The following is a 21,959-nucleotide window of genomic DNA, read 5'->3' as shown; positions in this document are numbered from 1 at the left end:
TAACTGTTATGCTCATAATATAATTTGGAATGAAAATGGCATTAAAATATAAATATTTAATATATACATTTACCACAGTATCAACATTTTCACAAGTGGTCTCGGATTTTTCAACCCTACTGTATTTTGAAGGTCTCTATAAAAGCAGATTGGAAATCCAAGAAAAGCACACTAACATTTAATCAAGATTTCCCTGGCCAGATCAGCAGAGGTGGCCGTTCCTCCTTTGAGCTGCAGGAAGCACCAGGACAGCAGGCTGCCCTGTAAAGCCCAGAACAGAGACAGCAGGACTCTCCAAATGGACCCTCCTTTGGAATCCAACATCAACATCTCACACTGAAGAAAGACAGAAGGGCATTTTACATGGATCACCATCACATCGCTCTTTATAAAGCTAGACAAGGGAAAACTATTAGTGGAATGCATTACAATATGAGGTGTCAGCTAACAGATGTTAATGCACAATGTAAACATCTAAAGCATGTGTCAGATATTTGCAGGAGCTTATATATGTGTGCAGGGGTGACTAGATGAGTTCAGCAGGCTGTCAGCACGGGGCAGACATACCTCTCTAGTGGCCACAATGAGCAGCGTGTCCATGACGGTCAGGACAGGTGATATGTCAAAGTCAGATGGGGCTCCTTTAGGAGGCAGCAAGAGGAGACCTTTCGGGTCCTGATCACTGCAAACAGAGATTAGTGAGAGACAATGTGTGAGAGCAGAAAGTAGGCTGTATAGTTTTACAGGACATGACAGGGACAGAAGAGAGTACTAGTTTAAAAGGAGAAGTTTGATACCTGAAGTAACTGCAGAGAGACTCGAATGTCAGTTTCACAGATTCTGGCTGATTTTCTTCAGTTATGTTTTTCTGAGAAAAGCAGCAACAACAACAACAACAACAAAAAGTTCATAAAAAGCAACTCAATAATAATATTCAGCAAAGGCAAGTTGACCCTCACAGTCTTACCATCATGTGGAAGAGTTTGTCCCTCCGGCTCTGTTTGTCAGGGAAGAAAATGGCGGCTCCATTGAGGATGGCTTTTACAGCTTCTTTTGTCAGAGCTTTCTCCACTGCAGTCTCTCCTTTAGGGCCGTCCACCACTGGACAGCACAAAACAGTGGGTTATTCTCTCAACCACCATCAAAATATAATAGCATTATTACATGGCTATAGTTTTAACAATTTCAAGTTAATGTTTTAAAGGTTTCATTCCTCCTGACCACCAGAGGCAGTGCTAAGCACTAGTGGATAATCGCTGTTTTGGATTCTCTTTCATTATAACATGAGTACACATTGTTATATTTGATTGTTATGTCGGGCGATACCCTGTGCTTCACGGTACGATTCGGTGGCTGGTTTCGACCACACTTAGGTAGTGTCTCCCCGCTAACCTATTTATTCTTGATCTTTTCGCTTATTGACTGTCGTGCAATCTATCACATGCCCCACGGTACTATCTGAAGGCAGTTTTGATAATCCATGTGTGATTCTTCTCACTTTATAAATCTTTCGGTCCTACCCGAAGATTTAATAAATGCCTAAAACGTTATCATCAGTTTTTTGCATTCCTACGGTGCTACTGAGGATGTGTTTTTGACGGAGTCATGCCTCACATCTCTCATATCTCTGTTTCTCCACTGAGCTGCAAACTGTGCCCGAACACACTTCTTCCTGATGACGGACACGATCGCTGCCCGTCGTGTTTAGGGATTCAGCATCTTAAAGAAGCATTGACTGATCAGAAAAACAGCTTCGTCTTGCAGAATTAGATCCTAACTTGTCTGCTAGCCTCGCACAACCATATTTAGCGCCATGACATGCTCAAAAACGTCACACATCAGCGGCTGCTGGTGCTCCACCGACCAAGAAGAAATCTCTACCGAGGACAGAAAATTCGCTATCGAAGACTGTGGCTACTCTCTCTTCAGAGATGGCAGAAATGAAACGTCTTCTTCAGTCTACAATCCCCAGTTCCAGCCGTGCCTACTGAAAATACTTCAATGAACGAGAGTGATTTCCATCCCACAAATACGACTGATTTAGAAGCTCTCTCCATGAGTGCGTCTAATTCACATTTCCTTGATGAAGAGTTGGTGGAACCTGAAATGCAGCCTGGTCCCCCACAGGATGCTCTCTCCAGCCTGCCGGCTGCTGGTGGTTCAAGCTGTGGGTCTGTACATTCATCTAGTGCAGGCCAATCTTCTCCTGATGAAATCCTTTCAATTCGGCAGATGGCAGTGGCTCGTTCGGGTCTTGATAAATCTGTTCAGCCTGTTCAGACTAATGTGTTCTTCAGGCAAAATGCAGATAGTACATTTACCATGCAAGGACTTTGTGGCTGAATTCTCTAGTGCATTAACAGGCTCCAATGTGCCTAAGAGGAGGTGGAAGACAACCCGCACTCTTGCCTCAATGGCTGAGGCTGAATCTATTAGGGTAGGTCGGGCACCTGAAATTGAACAGCCGGTAGCAGCATTGGTGGTATCACCAGATGAAGCACTTAGAGAAAATGTATGCTGCCCGAGTGCACAATGTGGTCGTACTGACATATTACTGAAGAAAAGCATATCTGTAGCCTACATAACCCGAGCTGAGAATACTATTTGCCAGCTGCTGCTCGCCTGTAACACCACATTAGTCAATGAATTAGGGGTGGAACGGTTCAACTTTTTCACGGTTTGGTTTGTATCACGGTTTTAGAGTCACGGCTTCGGTATGGTTCGGTATGTGCTGTGTTTATGGAAAAACTATACTTTCAAATAAAAATAAAGAAAATAAGAATATTCTATCTAACTACAAGCAACAGCACAAATAATTACAAAAGAGTAAAGATACAAATAAAATAAAATAAACAGTGATTTTAAGTTTTTTTTTAGGTAAGTCGAGCATTAGTTTTTAGGTACAGAAATTGAATAAAGTAATCAAATGTTATACAGCATTGCATATTTGACTGTATAAATTAAAGATTTATTCAATTATCTTTATTCAAGTCACAAATGCTATCCAATCAAAAGCAGTAAATGATTTATTTTATGTTGCTGTTCGATTAATATTAAGACTGTCACTTTAATAGGATGCACTGATCCAGTGCTCTGATACAGTACGTTCAGCCGGCTATGTCTGCTATAGGATACTTACCAAGACAGACATTTTGACAATTTTTTTTGTGAATTTGTCCATTCAAACACAATACTTCAGAGAGAGCTTAATATTTGCACGCATGTTCCGGGACGCAGGTTTGCGTGCTTAGGATGAGCGCATGCACAAATCTTCTCACTGCGCACGTCCTATGGCTCTTAAATGCTTAAACTGGCAAAACTTAAATGAGTTTAGTTCCAGCATACAGCATTCGCATTGAACAAGAGTGAATGGTTTGTCCACGTTTTTTTGTTTCTTTTCTCATTGCTGTTGTTGTACTGGGAAGCCAGAATGCGCTTCCATCAACAGAAACATACATTAGCCAAACCCTGTTTTTTAACTGTTATTTATAAGAAACCATATTACAGATGCGTTGTCAGATTTAAGTTATACCGCGGTCCTAGCGCATGCCAAACCGTGTGTGGTTTGATTTTTTTTTCGCAAACCTTCCCACCCCTACAATGAATGTTGACCCCTCTGTACCTCAGTTCTTACAGACCGCACTGATGACTATAGGTCATGTGACTCGTGAACTTGGGCCACTTTCGGCGTCCCTTCTAACTGCACGATGCCAGGTATGGCTTGCTCAGGCAGGGTTGCCTGAAGATTGTAAAAGACATTGAGGGAACTACCAATTGTACCTGGACATCTTTTTGGCCCCGGCATTTCTGAACTGTTAGAAAAAAGAAAGAATATATCAGAGGCAACACGACAGTTAACTCAGGCCCCACGGGCTCCTTCTTTTAGGATGCCATTGACACTGGCTCACCCACGCTAATCAAGCTAAAGAACAGCGGTTGTGTCACCACAGAAGTCCTCAACTACAAATGCCACAGCAACACAGAGTGGCCGAAGTGACTCAATCACGCCACCTTTCCCCTGCCACCATCAAGGGGGGCCAAGTCAGCGCACCCCACACAGGTTCAAAGGGCAGAAACCCAAAACCCTGAAGTTTCTGAGCTGGCAGTCAGTCGTTTCTCTGCAAAACACCTACATTACTGGGAAAAATCAACATCCGACCCATGGGTTCTGTTGACTCTGAACAGGGTATACAGCTTGCAGTTCCGACGCCGGCTTCCAAAGTTTTCAGGAATGCCACCGACAGTAGTCAAAGATGCAACCAGTTCAATGGCCCTTTTCATGGAAATTCGTTCACTGTTGTTAAAGGAGCCATAAAGACAGTTCCCCCTCTTACACAGAGGGACGGTTTTTACTTAACATATTTCCTTATTCCAAAATAAGGATGGCAGTTTTCATCCAATTCTGGATCTGTGATGCCTCGATGTGTTCCTAAAGTGTCTTCCCTTTCTGATGTTTCGCACAGTCAACGTTCTTCGATCTGTAATGAAAGGAGACTGGTTTGTGGGTGTAGACTTGAGGGACGCTTACTTCCATGTTCCCATTGCTCCCCACCACAGGAAGTTCCTAATACCCTAATTCTTGTACCCGGATGTGGTACAGCTGATTTGGCAAAGTTTCTGCAAGGCAGAGTTCAATCTATTTGCCTCAAAGCTACACATAGCCGTTGGTGGTTTGCCAGAACAAGGCTTCCAGTCTGTTGGGACAGAATGCGTTAGCTCACAAGTGGCCAAACTGCCTATTGTACATGCTCCCTCCTTTACCACTTCTATGGGAGACCCTACACTAAATATGCCTGTCCAAACACAGGGCTTTGGGTTTGGCCAGTGGGTCAGCTTCTCAGTTAACTAATAACTGAGCTAGCAGTAGTGAACACTATTGGTAACGCTAGGGCTCCTTCAACACAACAGCTTTATGCTGCTCTAAGGAGCATTTTCTCGTCTTGGTGTGGGGATCAAGGACTTGGGGACCGAGTTCATTGTACTGTACCAAAAGTACTGAGTTTTTTTGCAGCATCTACTTGATTGTGACTCACTCACTATTGTCAGTGAGTGAGTCATGCTTACACTGGTTACCAGAGGATTCTGGGGTTATTCTTCGGCCTAATCCGGTCTTCTTAAGGTCTTGTCACCACAATTTGTGAATCAGCCTATTCATCAGACTGCTTTCCAACCTCCTATTTCTAAAGTGGAGTCAACTACCTCATTCACTATTCATCAGACTGCTTTTCAACCTCCTATTTCTCTCTCCGGTGCAGGTGGGGAGAGGTCTCATCTTCTGTGTCCTGTAAGAGCTTTAAGGTGCTAAGTTAAGTCTACTGCTTCTTTCAGACAGACAGATCAGTTATTTGTCTGTTATGGTGAGGTACGCAAGGGTGCTCATTTGTCTAAGCAAAGACTATCACTTTGGATTTTCGAGGTGATAAAGCTAGTGTATAATAACTCTAACCCACCTTTACCAGTGGGTGTTACTTGCCACTCTACCAGGGCTGTCTCTTCATCTTGGGCCACTTTATGGGGAGTTTCCTTGGCGGAGGACTGTGCAGCTGCTGCAAGGTCCTCTCTCCATGTACCTTTGCATGATTCTACAAGTTCAATGTGGCTGCTTTCCATGATGTTTGTTCTGCAGTCCTTCTGGAGCATATTTGATGTTTGCAGGTGGGTGGTATTTTTCATGACTTTGTTAATATGTGTCATTCACTAGTGCTTAGCAATTCCGGATGACCGCCACAGTTCCTCATCATTTGCAATGCGCGAGAAAGCATTCCGAGGCTGGGCGTTGAGCTGCTGTGGTTTATATCTTCGAATCTCGGTCTACGTCATGACGTGACTTGGTATTCTAGCTGGTGCAGCGATTATCCACTAGTGAATCCGGAATTCACAGAAAAAGATTTATACTTGTAAATATATAATAAATATATAACATAAACTTTCTATTCAACAATGAGTCCTGAAAAAAACAATTTCAAGATCATAATTTCATCAATTTTCAAGCAACACAAATGTTTTCAACATTAATAAAATAATAAATGTGTCTTGAGCACCAACAAAGAATATTGGAATGATTTCTGAAGGAATATATATATATATATATATATATATATATATATATATATATATATATATATATATATATATATATATATATATATATATATATATATATATATATATATATACACAATTTATATATATATATATATATAATTGTAGTCATATTTCACAATATTACAGCTTTTACTGTATTTTCATTAAATAAATGCAACCTTTGTGAACATAAGAAACTTTAAAACTAACAGACTCCAAACTTTTGATCAGTAATGTTTGCTACAACGGAAGCCAAGTGAGAACAGCTAAAAACTTCTACTTCAGCACTGTCCCATAAGATCATAATTTATGTTTAATGTTCTGTACTGTACTGCTTGTTCTCGCAGCTGGTTTCCAGTAGTGTTCCATGACCACAAATCAAACTGCACATGCATCTACACAACTGTAAGCCATTACAAACAAACCACTGCAATATGTCTCGTCACAGTCATACAGAGCAGCATGTGAGTCTTACCTTGACACAAGTGACTGTAGAGCTCTCCGACAGTTTCTGCAGGGTCCACGCCTGTGCTGGCTGAGGGTGATGCTGATGCTGAAGCTGAGGCTGTGATGTCTGATGACTGGGACTCTGTCAGGGTGGGCAGCATTGGGAAGCAGTTCTGGAACAGCTGAAGCAGGAGAACTCTTGTCTTTACGGCCTCCTCTCCCTCACTGAAAGTGTATGTGCACATACACAGCAGATATTAGAAAAATAATTTTTAAACACTTTTTGTCGTCATTACTGCATTAGTTAGTGTACTGAATGAGTGCATTAATGTAAAATGAATTACTGATTTTCAACATATACTCTTAGTAACCCCACTGTATGAGAATTAAAAATTACATCCCATTTATAAACCATTTAAAATAAAATCCATGCACATATAAACATCAATTCACATTACAGCTTTACTCACATAGATCTGAGTTTGCGGTACAAGTCCCAGAACAGCTGCAGGCTGAGGTCGCTGAAGTCCAGCAGAGACTTCTGCTTGGACAGAGACACATCCTGTAACACAGGCTCAGGGTTTATGCAGCTCTCTTTAGAGATGCATGCAAAGTTCACTGAAAAACTGCATTATGAATTTCAGAGTTGTGTTAAAAATAAATTAGGTCACTTGCAAGAGGACATTTGGTGGGTGTACCATATCTCTTGTGAGCTGCTGGACGAAATAAAGGGTTTTCTTCATGAGTGTGAGACCCGTAACCAGGCCTGAAACACTCCCCTCGGCCTGAGCACTCAGATCCTCCACATCCTCCATCCGCTCTGAGTCTGGACATAAATAACCACTGAAACTCATCTGCTGAACACACAAACACACAAATATTTCATGCCAATCAAACATTAACTTCAACATCAAAAATTCTACACACAGATAAGAGCAAACTATCAAAGAAAGAAAGAAAGAAAACCCTTTTGCACATTTACACAGGTATCTTTGCACTTACTGTGGGAAAGTTATTTTCTCATGAAAAAAAAGTTAAAAGATTGCCTCACGTCAGTGTTTAAGAGTCTGCATTTTACTGTTACTTCCAATGGGTTACTAACCATGATTTTTGCTTTTTGAAAGAAATTTTTTTGTGGCAGTGTTAAGAGCAAACTATCAAAGAAAGAAAGAAAGAAAGAAAGAAAGAAAGAAAGAGAAAGAAAGAAAGAAAGAAAGAAAGAAAGAAAGAAAGAAAGAAAGAGAAGAAAGAATCCATACTTTTGACACTCTGCATTGTTGCAGCTTGATCTCCACGTCGTTCCAGTCCTCTTCCACCTCAAACCAGCCAATGGGCTCATCCTCACTGGTCTCTGGCATCCTTGTGCTGGAGTGGGTGTGTTTGTGTGTGAATGTGATACACATGACGACAGTGTGTGGGGTACAGAGGCAGATAACAGAGAGAGGTCAACTGACTCAGAAAAATTCTCACTGAATTTACAGCCATCTAGGCCTTGTGCACATGTGCAAAGACCAAAAAACACTCTCACATGCAACTGGCAAGACAATGCATTTTCACACTATACATCACACTCACACAGGCTGCACTCTCTCATGCATTCCTAAACAAGCACCATTTAAAGTTCATGTGATCAATACTGGCTGTCTCTTATGAGCAACAATGTTAAATTAACTCCAGATAAATAAATCAACTAATCATGTTACAGACTAAGAATGTGACATACCTGTCTTGGACAAATTCTTTATAGTCTTTGTAGTCCCAGCTGTCGTACTTTTTGAATCTTTTGAAGTGTTTATCTGCATCAAAAGCCTCGCTGTCATTGTAGGCAAACATCAAGCCACATTTAGCACCAATAGCTCCTTTACGCACCTGAAGCATAGGAACAAAGCAGTGCTTTAAAACTAGGATGTGTAGATCAAATCAGTTGGTATGCTTCCAACTGACATTTATTTGATTACCATATTGACAGAACATACTCTAATTTCTTATTTAAAGGGATCATATGATACGATTCCAAGTATTCCTTTCTCTTTGGAGTGTTACAAGCTGATTGTGCATAGATAAGATCCCTGAAGTTGCAAAGACTAAAGTCTCAAAACCAAAGAGATATTCTTTATCAAAGTTAAGAGACTGCCACGCCCCCTTAAAACGGCTCATTCTAACATGCCCCCCATCTCTACGTCACTATGTGGAAATATTTGCGTAATGCCGCCCAAATGTTCACACAAAGAAAGAAGGTGTGGTTTCAGTAACAGCAGTAAGTGTTGATGCAGCCATGTCAGGGAGATGCTGTGTGTTTCTAGGCGAAAGTAAAATCACTTTATTTGGCCTTCCGAAAGATGCATTTAGGAATCTTTAAGATTACTTACAGTAGAACAGCAACGCATTTTATGGACGAACATTTCGTGAACCTAGGAGAGGAGGTAATTCTGACTCAAAATCAGCTACGGTAAGTATGTTTTCTTATTAATTTAAGCATTTGCTATTGAATGTTCAAATGCGGAGTTTTGTGCATTGTGTGTGTGTGCGTGTAAGAAAGAGAGAGAGAGACAGGGTCACATCACAGAGTCAGCGGTCTTAACCGTCTGTGGCTTGTGTACGAGCTTCATCACTGTGTCTGTCACCCGACTCTGTTCCCCTTTCGGGTTTGAACTGAAGGTAAAACTAAGGACATTATTAACATTATTAATTATTAACATTTATTTTGAAAGATGAAGCTCGCAATTATGGAAAGGGGCGTTACATTTCTGACAAGTGTTTGCGGTGTTCGGCCAATCACAATGCACTGGGTCAGTTGGCCAATCAGAGCAGACTGCGCTTGTCGGAAGAGAGGGACTATGTAGAAAACGACGCGTTTGATAGAGACGGGGCATAGAGGACCTACAACCTGTACAGTATTGTCAACATATTCTGTTACACCAAATACACAAAATAATCTTTAAAAAAAGCATCATATGACCCCTTTAAGAAGTATGAAGCAAAAATGCTCAAGTGTGTACTAAAGCTTCTCTCACTTTTAACTTGATTTGTGTGACCTGGAACAACCCCTGTTTTCAATTGAAAAAAACAAAACTGCCTTCCCCCTTCTTCCATTCTCTGTCAGAAAACCTGCAGGTACAAATGAAGCATCTCTTTGAGAGTGTCAACTTTGCATGAGCACAAAGCTGTTCACCCCAGCACTTCTGTGATTTATCTGTGAAGCACTCAACCAAAATACCCATCTCTACTCTAAATAAAACCAGGACTGGGTGGAATGTAATGCATGATTTGTGTACCATCTCCAGTATTTGGCTCCGTCAGCATGTTTTCTGGGCCAGACTTCTCTTCTTTACTCTTCACATCACATGCCTGCAGATGGAGCTGGATGGGTTTACCTATACAAACACACACACAAAAGGTTTACAACGATTACAAACCTTTAAAACAAACTAATGCTATTCAAATAATCACATCGTATATCCATGCGCATCTCGTCAGTAAAGCCAGTCCCGTGATTAGTAGTAAATCTACATCACCTGCTTTCAGATTGAACAGCATTCACTACACAGAGCCATAGTTCACTTAAGCTGAGTTCAGACTGCACGATTTTCAAAGTAGTCAGGTCACTGTTCTTTTCACACTGCATGACTATCTTGGCCAGCATTCAGTCGCTGCTGTGTTCACACTACACGATGGATCAGCGACAGAAGGTTTCACACTGCATGACTTTATATAATAGGAAGAATCGCTGACAACTCTGTCTGGCACGCAAACTACGTTTCACAATCAAACACTCGCGAGATATATCACACATGCAAGACCGGAGTTCTCACTTGAGACTGGGATTATTATTAAAAATGGTACAAAACAATAATCCTCCAATACAAATTGAAAAAAAAAAAAAATGCAAATTTCTACAAATTTCTCTTCCATTTCTTGGGTCCAAATAGACAGAGAAGAAGCCTTTTTCTGAAACGAAGCAATGCTTGCATATATTTCTATAAATAACCCCCCAACTCCCCGCTGCTCTGTATCTTGCTCTCTCATTGGCTGTCGGTCATCGCTGATGTAGTTTTCAGTCAGAACATTTTTCACACAGCAGGATTTTGAATCACCGACAGGTTCAGATATTTAGCATGCCAAATATCTCACGGGTGTCGGTGACTCGTCGACGATTCTCTCAGATTGCGTCTTTGCTCATTCACACTACGTGACTGTCACTCGCGTGAACGAGCACCGATTTGCCTGTGATTTCGGGCATTTGTCAGCAATTTCTCAAAACCTGTCAGCGAGCCAAAAACTGGGCTAAAATCGTGCAGTCTGAACTCTGCTTTACAATTAAGCAATATCGCGTTCATAATCCCAGATGAATCGCATTCGATTTACTACTAATCAGCTTTACTGACGAGATGCCCATGGCAATCGCATGTGATTAATTGCACAGCCATAGCACAAATCGCAAATGCAGCTAACCCCTATATTTCTAAACAAATGAAAATGTACACCTCTCCTAAATAAGTATATAGAATTTTGTTTTTTGTAACAAAAAGATTTTGACCCATAAAATCTTGTAAAGTGTAAATTGCACAAAAACAGGAAAAACAAGGATACAAATTACACAATGATTTAAGTTTTTTCTAGTTTGTAGGTGTTCAGGCACAGAAACAGAATAATTACATGTAAAATAGCATAGCATTGTCTTCACTGCATAAATTAAATATAGATTAATTTTTGTTAAAACTACAAAAATAATTCAGTCAAGAGCAGTGAATTTCTCTCTTTTTTTCATTGGATTAACATTAAGGACACACCGACAGCAGTTAGTAAATTAGGGGTGGTCACTTTAAGACGCAGTGCAGAACACAGAACATGGGTGCTGAATTAAGTTCTTGTGCATCTTTTTTGCATTTAAATGTTTAAATTGACATGGTGTATTTGTTCGTTCAATCACAAGAAGATGCAAAAGAGAACTCAATTTGATGTTTGCGTGCTGTCTGTGACATGGCTCACTGCACGCGAGTACACAGTTAAGTTCTTTTGCATCTTCTTTTGCTTGAATGCTTTAAAATCTCTTGATTGTTTAAACTGGCAAGGATTAAAAATCATGTGCAAATGATTATTTCGTGATGATGCGCAGCAGTGGCCTGTCAACTGTCCTGAGGGTCTTTCGTGCTGGCTTCGAGCAGTTGGTTTAATAACCACCTTTTATAAAAAATAAAGTGAAAAAGGAATATTAAAAAAAAAAAAAAAAAAAAAAAAAACTAATAAATATGAAACAAGCACAAAGCAAAAATAACAAAAAACTTTACACTAAAATTATACTGAAACCTGAAAATATAAAATTAAAAGCTCATTTCCAAATATTAATACATACTAGGGCTGGTCTGAATACCATTTTTTGAGCTTCGAAGCTTCAGTAGTAATCAACACCTAATATTCAAAGCTTCGGAGGGAGGGGGCTGAACATATTCTTCTCTCTAATATAAGCAGGGATCTCTGTGTGTCTGTCTGTCTGTTTGCAATTTTATTATGTCGAGAACCGTTCATCCAATCGACTTCACGACGGCAGGTGTATTGCTGCGGATCCAAGGGAGTGCAGTGTCGCATTTTGGTGCAATATGGACATTCAGAATTAGTAAACTTTTAATAAACTACAGAACAGCACAAGCCAGAAGCGGCACGCCTCATGCGGGCAGGGCTTATGCTCCGAGAATGGACACTGAACTAGTGATACAAAACAAAAAATGTCTGTTGAGAGAAATTCTTTTAATATAGACAAATTATTATTAGGCTGGGCTGCTGTACCTTTTTTATGAATGCCGTATTCGCAAGTATTTTCCAAGCAAAATAAGTGCACGTTTTTATCCTATGTAAAATTACTGATTAACATAGCAGATAAAAGCAGTAAGTTTTTTTTTTACACCAACAATATACCATAGGTGTACTACTTACAGAACTCATTCAGAAGTTTTTTCAATAACAGAAAACTCTTGACGTGAAAAATAAAATAAACAGAAGGCGACAACGGGTATAATATCAGTAAGCGCAAATGTTTCCTCCAATATTTGAATATTCTGGTCCAGCCCTAATACATACTATAATAGTTTATAAATAAGGTTAAAATAAAACTGATCTAAATACAGTACATCTTTTCCTGCAGTTCACTTTCACAAACAGTCATTAGGATCATCATATGGGGGTTGATTTCATCAAAAATACTGAAAAACTAATGTGCATTACCATTACGGTAGAGTAGTCTTAACCGGACCGTCGCCATAGATGCCAACAGTGAGGAAGCTCTATACTCTGAGTCCAGATGCTCACAGATACAAGACAGAGAGATGAGGACTTTAGCCACACTGCCTCGAGCCAGAGCAAACGCTAACAGAGTCAGCTCAGCCTCAGGAGACACACAGCAGCTAGAGAGAGACAGGATGGTTAAAAGCAAAGCACTTCTGATAAGCTTTCTCAGCAGAGAAGGGCAGATTGACCAATTACCATCAGATGAAACAGCTGTAATTATTCACTGATAGAAAACTGTTTTCCATTATTAGCAGGCTGACATGTATTGTATAATTAAAACCAAAAGGGGTTTGCCGCTGTTGTCCTCCATGTCAGCATTGTTTTGACCTATTAATAACAGATTTAAATGTGCTGAGCTGAGCTTGTGCTAGTAGAGCTTGATTCTTACTCTGCTATGCGCAGTAAAAAGCCATCCACCTCTTCCAGAATGTTTGGAGAGAGGAATTTGGGAAACTCCATTGAAGATGTCGTTAAGGACAGGGGCGGCATGTGCTGTAAGGCTTTCCTAGAGAAAAAAAGCATAAAAAAACAGTAAAATAAACTGCTCTGAACAAATGAAGGCATTTATCAAAATAAAAACATTAATATATATATTTATACACACACACACACACACACACACACACACACAACCGTTCTCCTGTGCTAACCAAGGCTGCATTTATTTGATCAAAAATACAGCAAAAAAACATAAATATTGTGAAATACTATTACAATTTAATCTAACTGCTCCAGTGTTTAGTGTCACATCAGGGCTCACATTGTTTCTAATTCTTGCCAATTTAAACATTCAAGCTCATCGCTAGTCTGACCAGTGTTTAGTGTCACCAAATGTATCGCCGTCCTATCTAGAATAGTGTGCCAATTTAAACAACAAAGCTTCTAAAACTCAACAATTTAAAGAATCAATTTAAACATTCAAGCGTTTTAAACCATTTGCGCGCATTCGGAACTTATGCGCACTCATTCAAAGCGCGCATAGAGAGCCGCGTTTCAGACAATGCGTGTACACAGAATTAATTCCACTTTTGCGTATCCTTGCTTCTGAATGAACACATACACACAAAATTATCTCTAAATAATTGCCTCTGCAAGTTTTCTCATAAACACAGTCGGTTATTTCTTAAGTGAACCTATACAGTGGAGAAAGAAATCCCCTGTGCATTATTATATTGGATCCGTCTTAAAGGGGCAGCAGCCTAGCCTAATACCTGGTGTTCCAAAAGTGCCACCTGCTGTCAGATAGTGACATTTGCATCTCATCCACAAAGCTAAAATCAGACCATTCTGTTTTTGCTTCAAATTTTGAAATTATACAATCTAAATAAAATGTATTTACCATCTTTTTTTGGATCGTAATTCAAATGGTTGCCTCTGATTTTAAATAGAGCACAGACAAAGCCTTTGTTTATATGAAGAGATTTCTTTTAGTTGTATAATTTTTTTATTTGATTTGGGATGTTTTAAAATTTCAAGTTAGATTTATTATTTAACATTTCAATTTCACAAAGAAATATGCAGCATTTTGTCTGAGAAAAAAAAATATATATATAATAATATATATTAGGGCTGCACGATTATGACAAAAATCTTTGTCATATTTTTGAAATTGTAATTGCGTCTTAAATCTCATTTTGTTTAATCATTGTAAGCTGCATGTCATATTTTTATATAAATAATACTAAGTGCTTTAAATTAAGCCTCAAATAACTATACATCGGATTGATAATATATAAAAATATGAATGGTATTATAATGTTATTCTAAAACTAAAATCAAAAAAATATGTATAAAGAAAAAAAAAACGCATCTTAAGTATGCAGATAACATAAGTACTATATTGCCGCTTTGAACGATTACGTAATTTGTGGCATCATAATTGCGATTAGAAATTCGATTAATTGTGCAGCCCTATATATATATATATATATATATATATATATATATATATCAATTGTATTGTGAATTTTATTGCATTGTAAATTTATTGAATCGTTACATCCCTATATGCTACTAGTTTTTGCTGATCATGCTGATTTGTCCGCAGTAAATTTCAGCTGATGTCTTTTTTTTTTTTTTATTCGGGCTAGTTAAATTCATTTTAGGCTACCAAAACCTGAAGAATGCCTGCCCGAAGGGCTACCAGGGATTTTGAAATTTTGCGAGCCCTGTACATGACCCTTTAGAAACCATTCTATAATATACTGAAAACACTTGTGGAAACCATGATACATTTTTTCAGGTTTCTTAGATGAACTGAAAGTTGAAAAAAAAAAGAAAATTTATTTGAAATAGAAATCAATTGTAACATTATAAAAGTCTTTACTGTCACTTTTGATCGATTTAATGCATCACTGACAAACAAAAGCATCAATTCATTTTTTTTAAATATCTTACCGACCACAAAATTTTGCATGGCAATGCACGTCTCAACAAATTCAAATCAGATTTTAAAATGAAAATGCACTAGGCACAATAGAGAAAGAAACATACAGCTACCATCCAGGACACTATATAATCTAAATAAGTGTGCAGCACGTGACTATAACACTCAAATTAAGTGCTATTACTGCCATGCTTTTTGAGAAGCAATATTCATTAGTCATTTCTCCTGACTTACTGTGTGCTCTGTAGGACGGTCTGTGCAAGCACAGGATTGGTTTCCATGGAAGCGGTGACGAGAGACGTGAGGAGAGACAGATACCATATAGCCGAGGCGTCAGATACTGAAACCTCTTTACTCTTGGTGATCTGGTAGCCCATTGTTTTCAGACCATGAATACGTGTGTCACAGCCATCACTGAGGCAGCGCTTAATGTTTATCTGAATATCTGAGAGATAAAAAGAAAGACCAGTGCAAGTTTAAAAGAGCTTTCTGACTAGTATATACTTGGAATAAACAGAAAATAGTGAAAGTAGTGTTCAAAGTGTGTGCTCACAAGGATGGCTGATGTTGGCATTATCCAGTAGCGGTACGTAACCCGTGACGTTACTGGGGATCCTCACATCTCTGATCTCCTGCAGGGAGCGTCGGCTCTTACCTACAGCTATAGACACCAGCTGGGGCATGTAGCTGTGGTCATTAGATGCTACCGCAATGGCCAGCCGTCTCAAAACTATGTCTGGCTTCAGTTTTAACCTGTGAAAGTGGTGAGTCAGAGGAAGTGGTGATATTTAACTAATTACTTAGCAAAGGTAATGGAATGTGTTGAATCATCAACTATAATTTAATTCCATGTAGATGCACCAATGAAATGGACAGCTTGCCTTATCCAGTGTGAGCGAGCGCTACCGTCTGACTGCCAGAAAGACACGGTCTCACCATTGGTCATCTTGTTGATATCTGCACTATTGGATGAAGCCTCGATGAAGCTGTAGCACTGGGTGACCACCTTAACTTTATCCACATCTGGGTCATGACTGAGATCCACTCTGTACTGGATGTCTAGATCTGAGGGGACAGTCAGCAGAATATGAATATGAAGAACAAAGGAGATGGAGGACATTGTCTCATATATTATCCACAGTAAAACTGCACCTCTAGCAGCACAAAATGGAAAATGATTTTTATTTAATTGTTCTTTCCAATTGAGTGCTGCAGGAATAATGAGCCCTATAACTAGCAAAAAACTTCTGGTTCTTTCATCCCAAAGTCAATGAGTGTTTTGAATGGGGTTTTGATTAAATGTCAGAAATAAGGTCTGTGATTAACATAACCTTAATATATTTTCAAGTTTTACTGTACCGATTAAAAAACATCAGTATACCTGATTTTTTTAATCCTTTATGCATTTTGAGTTGCTAATAAGTGGCTAAATGGGACAATAGAGGTCACTGAGGACATTACATGGGATAGATGCAGAGCACAAATTTCTGAGTATGGGACACCATACTTGGCCACACGTCACGTCACTGTCACTTTAAAAATTAATGAAAGCTGTGTTCATTTGTGAAGATTATCTTGATGAACAAAATACGTAAGAATCTTCAACTTTTGTTGGTCACAGAGCTAATTTTCTGCAATAATTCAAAAGCCAATGAAAATCCCTATTAGATGGAACCAGGGGGATGCTCACTTCTGAGTTGGCCTACAAAAATATGTCATCCCTGCAGCACTATACAATAATTGTTTTTACCACTCCACCCTCCATCTGCCATTTACCTTTCTCCTTCTGTAACAGGTAATCCAGGAAGTCCTGCACTACAGATGACCTCATGGTGCAGATGCTATTGAAGCCTTCCAGCACAGGGAATGGGATGGCGCTGCTGGGGATGCGATTCCGGTGCAAGAATTTCAGGATTTTGGAGGCATGTGCTTTGAGACGGTCCTTGGACTTGGAGAAGATATCCACAAATCCTGGATGAGCATGAAGGGTAAAAGAGGCCAACAACTGGGTCAAACATTGAGAATCATTTGCATAGTCACCTGGCATGGTCAACTTTGGATATCTGAGCACCTGCATTCAAATAAATAAGCATGTTCATTCATGTCTGCTTCCCCACCTGGTGTCAAAGAGCATGCTTGAAGCTGCCTGATCACATGACTGAGTTCTCCCTGCAGGTTGGCTCCATTGGAGTTTTTCAGTGCCATGAGCATGTTCTCCACATTAACAATCCCATCACCCTCAGCATCAAACTGACCAAAGGCCTATAGTGCACAAATGGAAGAGATCTTTTTTTTTGTCTGTAAATTCTGTGACAAAAATATTAGTTTGAGGTATCACACAAAGAAGAAGACCAACAGAAAACAAAATGAAGACAACAACTAGTCTCCCTAGCTCACTCAAATCAGTTGTCCATTTCACTTATATAAACACACTCGAGCCAGCATGTGAATCATTTGTAAAGCAAATGAATGCGACTCATGTTTAAATCAGTATAGCCACTTACAGAAAGCTATAACAAAATGTACCATAGTACAACAACATTTTTGAACACGTCTAGAATTCCACATAAATAACATAGTACATGAATAAAGAAATTATTCAGCACCAAGATATATATCAAAGCACCACACTATTAACAGACTGAACTATACTTTTGTCTGGGTTCTGAAGGTTTGCAAAATATCACTTGCTCTGGATATAGGCTTTAAATTTAATCAGGGTTGGGGAAGTGGGGACACTATCCCGGGCCCTGTGATTATGGATGCCCACTAACAATCTCTATGGTTTATATACTGTATTATATATGGCAAACATTTTATGTCAATCACAAATCTAACTTTTTAAATAGATTTCTACAGCTGAGTTTCTGACTCTTTACTGCCAATTTGTATATGTAAAATAAATAGGAAAACGTTTAGTTTACTTATACAAATTTGTCAGAATGTCAACTGTAGAAATCTGTCAAGGGATAGATTTTTTTTTATTGCCAAACTGAATTTGCTAAAGCATTTCTTATAATCTTTTTATTGACAAGAAGTACAACACGGCAAGACCTCTTCTATACTGGCACTAGATGAGTCTGACTACTCACCAGTCGATACAGCAGTATGTACTCAAAGCCTGTAGCTACCCATCAAAAAGAAAGACAAGGCAAATCTAATAAGACAGATGAGCTATGATGAGCTGAAATGCTGTCGAGATTGGATGTGAACTAGGTGGGGACAGCCAACAAACAGCCTTTATCAAATGTGTGATAGATAGTGATTACACAATATAACAGCTCAGAGTAGAGAGCAAGCTATGTGGTTAATTCCACAACTTTGAGTTGTTTGTCACAGCTAAATAATACTTATTTACTAATTATTCATTTAGGTGACAGGGACGTGTCGCTGAAGTGCACTCTAGTGAGAGTTCTTCCATCACCCTTCTTTGGTCTTGAACCTACAAACTCTGAGTTACCAGCCGTGACTTGGCTACAGCAGCTCATTGTTTATCTGAGTGACATGTCTGATCACCTCCTCGCACTCTTCTCTGGGCGCGTCTCTGCTCTCCAGCGTCTCACAGAACTGCTCCAGTGTGACGGACTCCTCTCCGCGGCTCTGACGCTCCTCCAGCCAGCGCACCAGAGCGCTCTCGTTGCGCGCCAGCACCGACTCCGAAATGGCTACCCATGAGTCGCTCATACGGGCCGCTGCCTCTCGCAGCTTCACCTGCTCCAGCAGAGCTTCAGCAGTGGGGAGTCCATAGCTCGGGGCCGGCGGGTTCGCAGAACCTCTTCCGCTTCTCCCCGGACCGGAGCCTGCCGCTGCTCCTCCTCCTCCACCTCCGCCGCCGGCGGCCCTGTTGCCTGTGGCCGCAGAGGCCGGGCTGCCCTCAGCGAACACGGGACTCTCCGTTTCTACGTCCTCCTCGTCGCCGCTCCCAACGCCACAGCCTCCCTCCGCGTTCCCCATGGTGTTCTGCGGCTTCGGGCTCTCTTCCGATTGCCTTCAACCCAGGTTTCAAGCTAAGTTTTACTGTCAGGGTTGATTAGTCCCGAGTGCTTTTCCAGTCAGCGCGTTCATCCGCTGTCACTACCGCATTGACTGCTCCCCCAGCTGACGTCATGCTCGTAACAAGAAAACAAATTACAACACTTTATAACATAAACTCCCCCTAAAAAAACACCACCATTAAACACAAATCATTTTTAAAAAAAATAACTTTTTTTTAACATAAATAATGTATAGATAAATAAATAAAAAAATGTGCTCGTATTTGAAGTTGATGTTCATTCATGATGTCAGTTTGTAGGTCATTGGAATGCTAAACAAATTTTGTTTTAATAAAGTTATTGGAAAGCTGAACATTTCATATGCATGTGAATTCTGTAGACTAAATAGCATTTTTTTATTGCATTTGTTTTATAATAGTATATGTATTTAAGATTTTTAGGAAGGATTTAGACACCTACATTAAAAGAATACTGGGATGTGTGATAGAAAGTTGTGTATTTGATGTGATTTTTTTCTTTTCTTTTTTTTTCTCAGAATGACAATTTGGAATATGAAGAATAATACAATGACAATATATTGCCATTTCTTATTTTGTTAGGAAAATACCACATACATAAAAAGAATGGTCTCCTTGAAAAAAACAAATTTGTTACCTTTTATAAATAACTTTAAATGATACACAAACCTTTTGGAAAAAACTGAAAAAAATACAAATAAATCTGTAACCATTTAATGTTTTAAAAAGCACTGAAATGTATGCAACTCTTGTTTTCTAGCAACTTCTTTTGTTAATGATGTGAATATGTAATACCTCTTGTTCTTGTGGCCCTGATTAAAAAAAGACTCATTATTTCAAACACTTAAAATTTCCGTTGGCAAATAAAAATTAAATGATTTTAAGATTTATCATAATTTTGGCAAAATCTCATACATTTACAAATAGTCTTATTCTGAGAGTAACCATACAATACTTTGACAGTTTTACGTGCTTTCAAAGGCCATCACGAGCCAAATCATAGCCTATTTATTTGAATTCTGTGTGCATTATTTTATTTTGAAATTTGTCACTCTCGGTTGGTATATATTGTGCTGATTAAGGTTGTTGTTCAATGAATAAAAAAATAAGAAAAAAAAAAAAAATCACATTTCAGCTTGTATTTTTCTAATACATTTGCGCATGCGCTGTCCAACAACCGGAAACATGTTGACAAATGTGATGTTGATAACGATGTGTTGTTCGTTACGGAATGCCATTGCTGTTTATTGTAAAAGCTGACTGCCTGACAGTTTGTCATCGTCTGTGTACATTGTACGCACAATGCTGAAATATTTAGTAGCTCTTATTTCAATATTCCTGGCCGTATGGACGGTGCCCGAGTGGCTCACATTCCCGATCTACGGCAATGTTGTGAATGTGCTGGAGTCGTGGCTGCGGCAGCAGGTCAGTAACGAGCGAGCGCCTGCACCGGTGCGCATGCTGACGGAAGATGAGCTGTCTTTATACAGCGGAGGAGAGAACAGTAAAGGATTGTACCTGGCGATCTTAGGACAGGTGTTTGACGTTGAAAAGGGGAGGAAACATTACGGGCCTGGCGGCGGTTATCATTTCTTTACAGGTTAGTTCACTGTGCATTTCACAGGTGACGGTAGCGCATAGAGATTGCTGAAATCTGTGTGACGTTTGTTTAGGGAAAGACGCATCAAGAGCGTTTATTACAGGTGATTTCACGGAGGCTGGCTTAACTAGCGATGTCTCGGACTTCACTGACTCCCAGATTGTGGCTCTGTATGACTGGCTGTCATTTTATCAGAGGGACTACACGCCAGTGGGTGGGTACCAAATGACGTTCCGTGACCATTTTCATAGCGAGTTTCTAACTATTTCTTGCAGAATTCTGCATTCATAAACACACTTGAAAGTTTATTGAAAGAACTTAAAATGCTGTTAAGACTCTTTTATGGTGTAATAATTTAATTAACTTTAGTTCATTCATGAATGTCTTTATGCTTTTAAGTCCCATTATTAAAAAATAATCATTTATAATATTATTTTAACCAAAAATAAAAACTGTCATGAACAGGTGAGTAGATTGTTTTTTAATTTGAGGGTGAACTGTGCCTTTACCACTGATCTATATATTCTATATTATAGATCAGTGGCCTTTACTAAGGTCTCTGTCTCCTCTCCATGGCCCATGTGCTGCAGGTAAACTGATTGGCCGATTCTACACAGAAAGCGGGCAGCCCACTGACGCTTTGCTGCATGTTGAGGCTTTCTTGACTGAGGGGTTGAAGAAGAAGGCCCAAGCTCAGAGTGAGATGCAGCTGTACCCAGCCTGTAACTCGGAGTGGAGCGAAGCCAGTGGGGGACGGGTATGGTGCTCTACAATGAGGTCATTTTTTGACTTTTTAAGCTATTAATGCATTGGACAACATTTGCTGTATTTCCTGGAGAAATGTAACACAAATTAATTTTTTTTTTTTGTAGTGGTGGCATTCACTGAGACTGGGTTGGAGTACCCAGAATGCTTTTCTCCCCTGGGTCTGGCCACTCCAGATGTGTGTGTATCCGACTGTCAGATCCTGTTCATGCTGAGAACCGAAACCTCAGAGAGTACAAAGACTGTCCTCCTCAAGCAGAGTCCTGCCTTACCACTAAAGACTGAGCTACATGTCTTCGTGACACTACAAGATTCACTGTATTTCATTAGGTTTTGACACTCTTCTTCACTTTCTTCAGTGAGACAATGTTCAGAGATGTTTT

General features: G+C 39.6%; 2 protein-coding genes across 4 annotated transcripts in view; one reads left to right on the top strand and one right to left on the bottom strand.

Annotated features, from left to right (window-relative positions):
- The window catches only part of LOC109079895 (zinc finger ZZ-type and EF-hand domain-containing protein 1-like), a 49,687-nt gene extending 30,391 nt beyond the window's left edge, over window positions 1–19,296 (bottom strand). Inside the window, 21 exon segments of the mRNA XM_042756086.1 lie at window positions 177–336; window positions 568–682; window positions 798–868; window positions 968–1,101; window positions 6,560–6,756; window positions 7,002–7,093; window positions 7,230–7,450; window positions 7,610–7,614; window positions 7,798–7,896; window positions 8,255–8,400; window positions 9,546–9,571; window positions 9,574–9,639; window positions 9,807–9,905; window positions 12,751–12,929; window positions 13,202–13,318; window positions 15,434–15,644; window positions 15,753–15,952; window positions 16,081–16,264; window positions 16,976–17,170; window positions 17,317–17,461; window positions 18,716–19,296. Of these exon segments, the coding sequence (XP_042612020.1) occupies window positions 177–336; window positions 568–682; window positions 798–868; window positions 968–1,101; window positions 6,560–6,756; window positions 7,002–7,093; window positions 7,230–7,450; window positions 7,610–7,614; window positions 7,798–7,896; window positions 8,255–8,400; window positions 9,546–9,571; window positions 9,574–9,639; window positions 9,807–9,905; window positions 12,751–12,929; window positions 13,202–13,318; window positions 15,434–15,644; window positions 15,753–15,952; window positions 16,081–16,264; window positions 16,976–17,170; window positions 17,317–17,461; window positions 18,716–19,153 (3,100 nt within the window). The 5' untranslated portion in view covers window positions 19,154–19,296.
- A 1,084-nt stretch (window positions 19,297–20,380) lies between these two features.
- LOC109110847 (neuferricin-like) lies at window positions 20,381–21,831 on the top strand. Of its 3 annotated transcripts, none has more exons than XM_042756063.1 (4): window positions 20,381–20,811; window positions 20,885–21,025; window positions 21,402–21,568; window positions 21,684–21,831. In XM_042756063.1, the coding sequence occupies exons 1-4, from the start codon at window positions 20,514–20,516 to the stop codon at window positions 21,789–21,791; spliced, it is 714 nt and encodes a 237-aa protein (XP_042611997.1). In that variant the 5' UTR covers window positions 20,381–20,513; the 3' UTR covers window positions 21,792–21,831. The 3 variants fall into 3 exon arrangements, with proteins under 3 accessions (XP_042611997.1, XP_042612006.1, XP_042612008.1); XM_042756072.1 differs by having other exon boundaries at window positions 21,402–21,588; XM_042756074.1 differs by lacking the exon at window positions 20,885–21,025.
- Window positions 21,832–21,959: the final 128 nt, after the last annotated feature.

This window comes from Cyprinus carpio, chromosome A5, assembly GCF_018340385.1.
Source record: "Cyprinus carpio isolate SPL01 chromosome A5, ASM1834038v1, whole genome shotgun sequence".
Classification (NCBI taxonomy): Eukaryota; Metazoa; Chordata; class Actinopteri; order Cypriniformes; family Cyprinidae; genus Cyprinus; species Cyprinus carpio.
This window is presented reverse-complemented; position numbering and strand designations above follow the sequence as displayed.

Coding starts and splice junctions, on each gene's coding strand:
- LOC109110847 (XM_042756063.1), top strand. CDS start 20,514: ATGCTGAAATATTTAGTAGCTCTTATTTCAATATTCCTGGCCGTATGG. Junction 20,812..20,884: donor CGGTTATCATTTCTTTACAG/GTTAGTTCACTG, acceptor ACGTTTGTTTAG/GGAAAGACGCATCAAGAGCG. Junction 21,569..21,683: donor GCGAAGCCAGTGGGGGACGG/GTATGGTGCTCT, acceptor TTTTTTTTGTAG/TGGTGGCATTCACTGAGACT.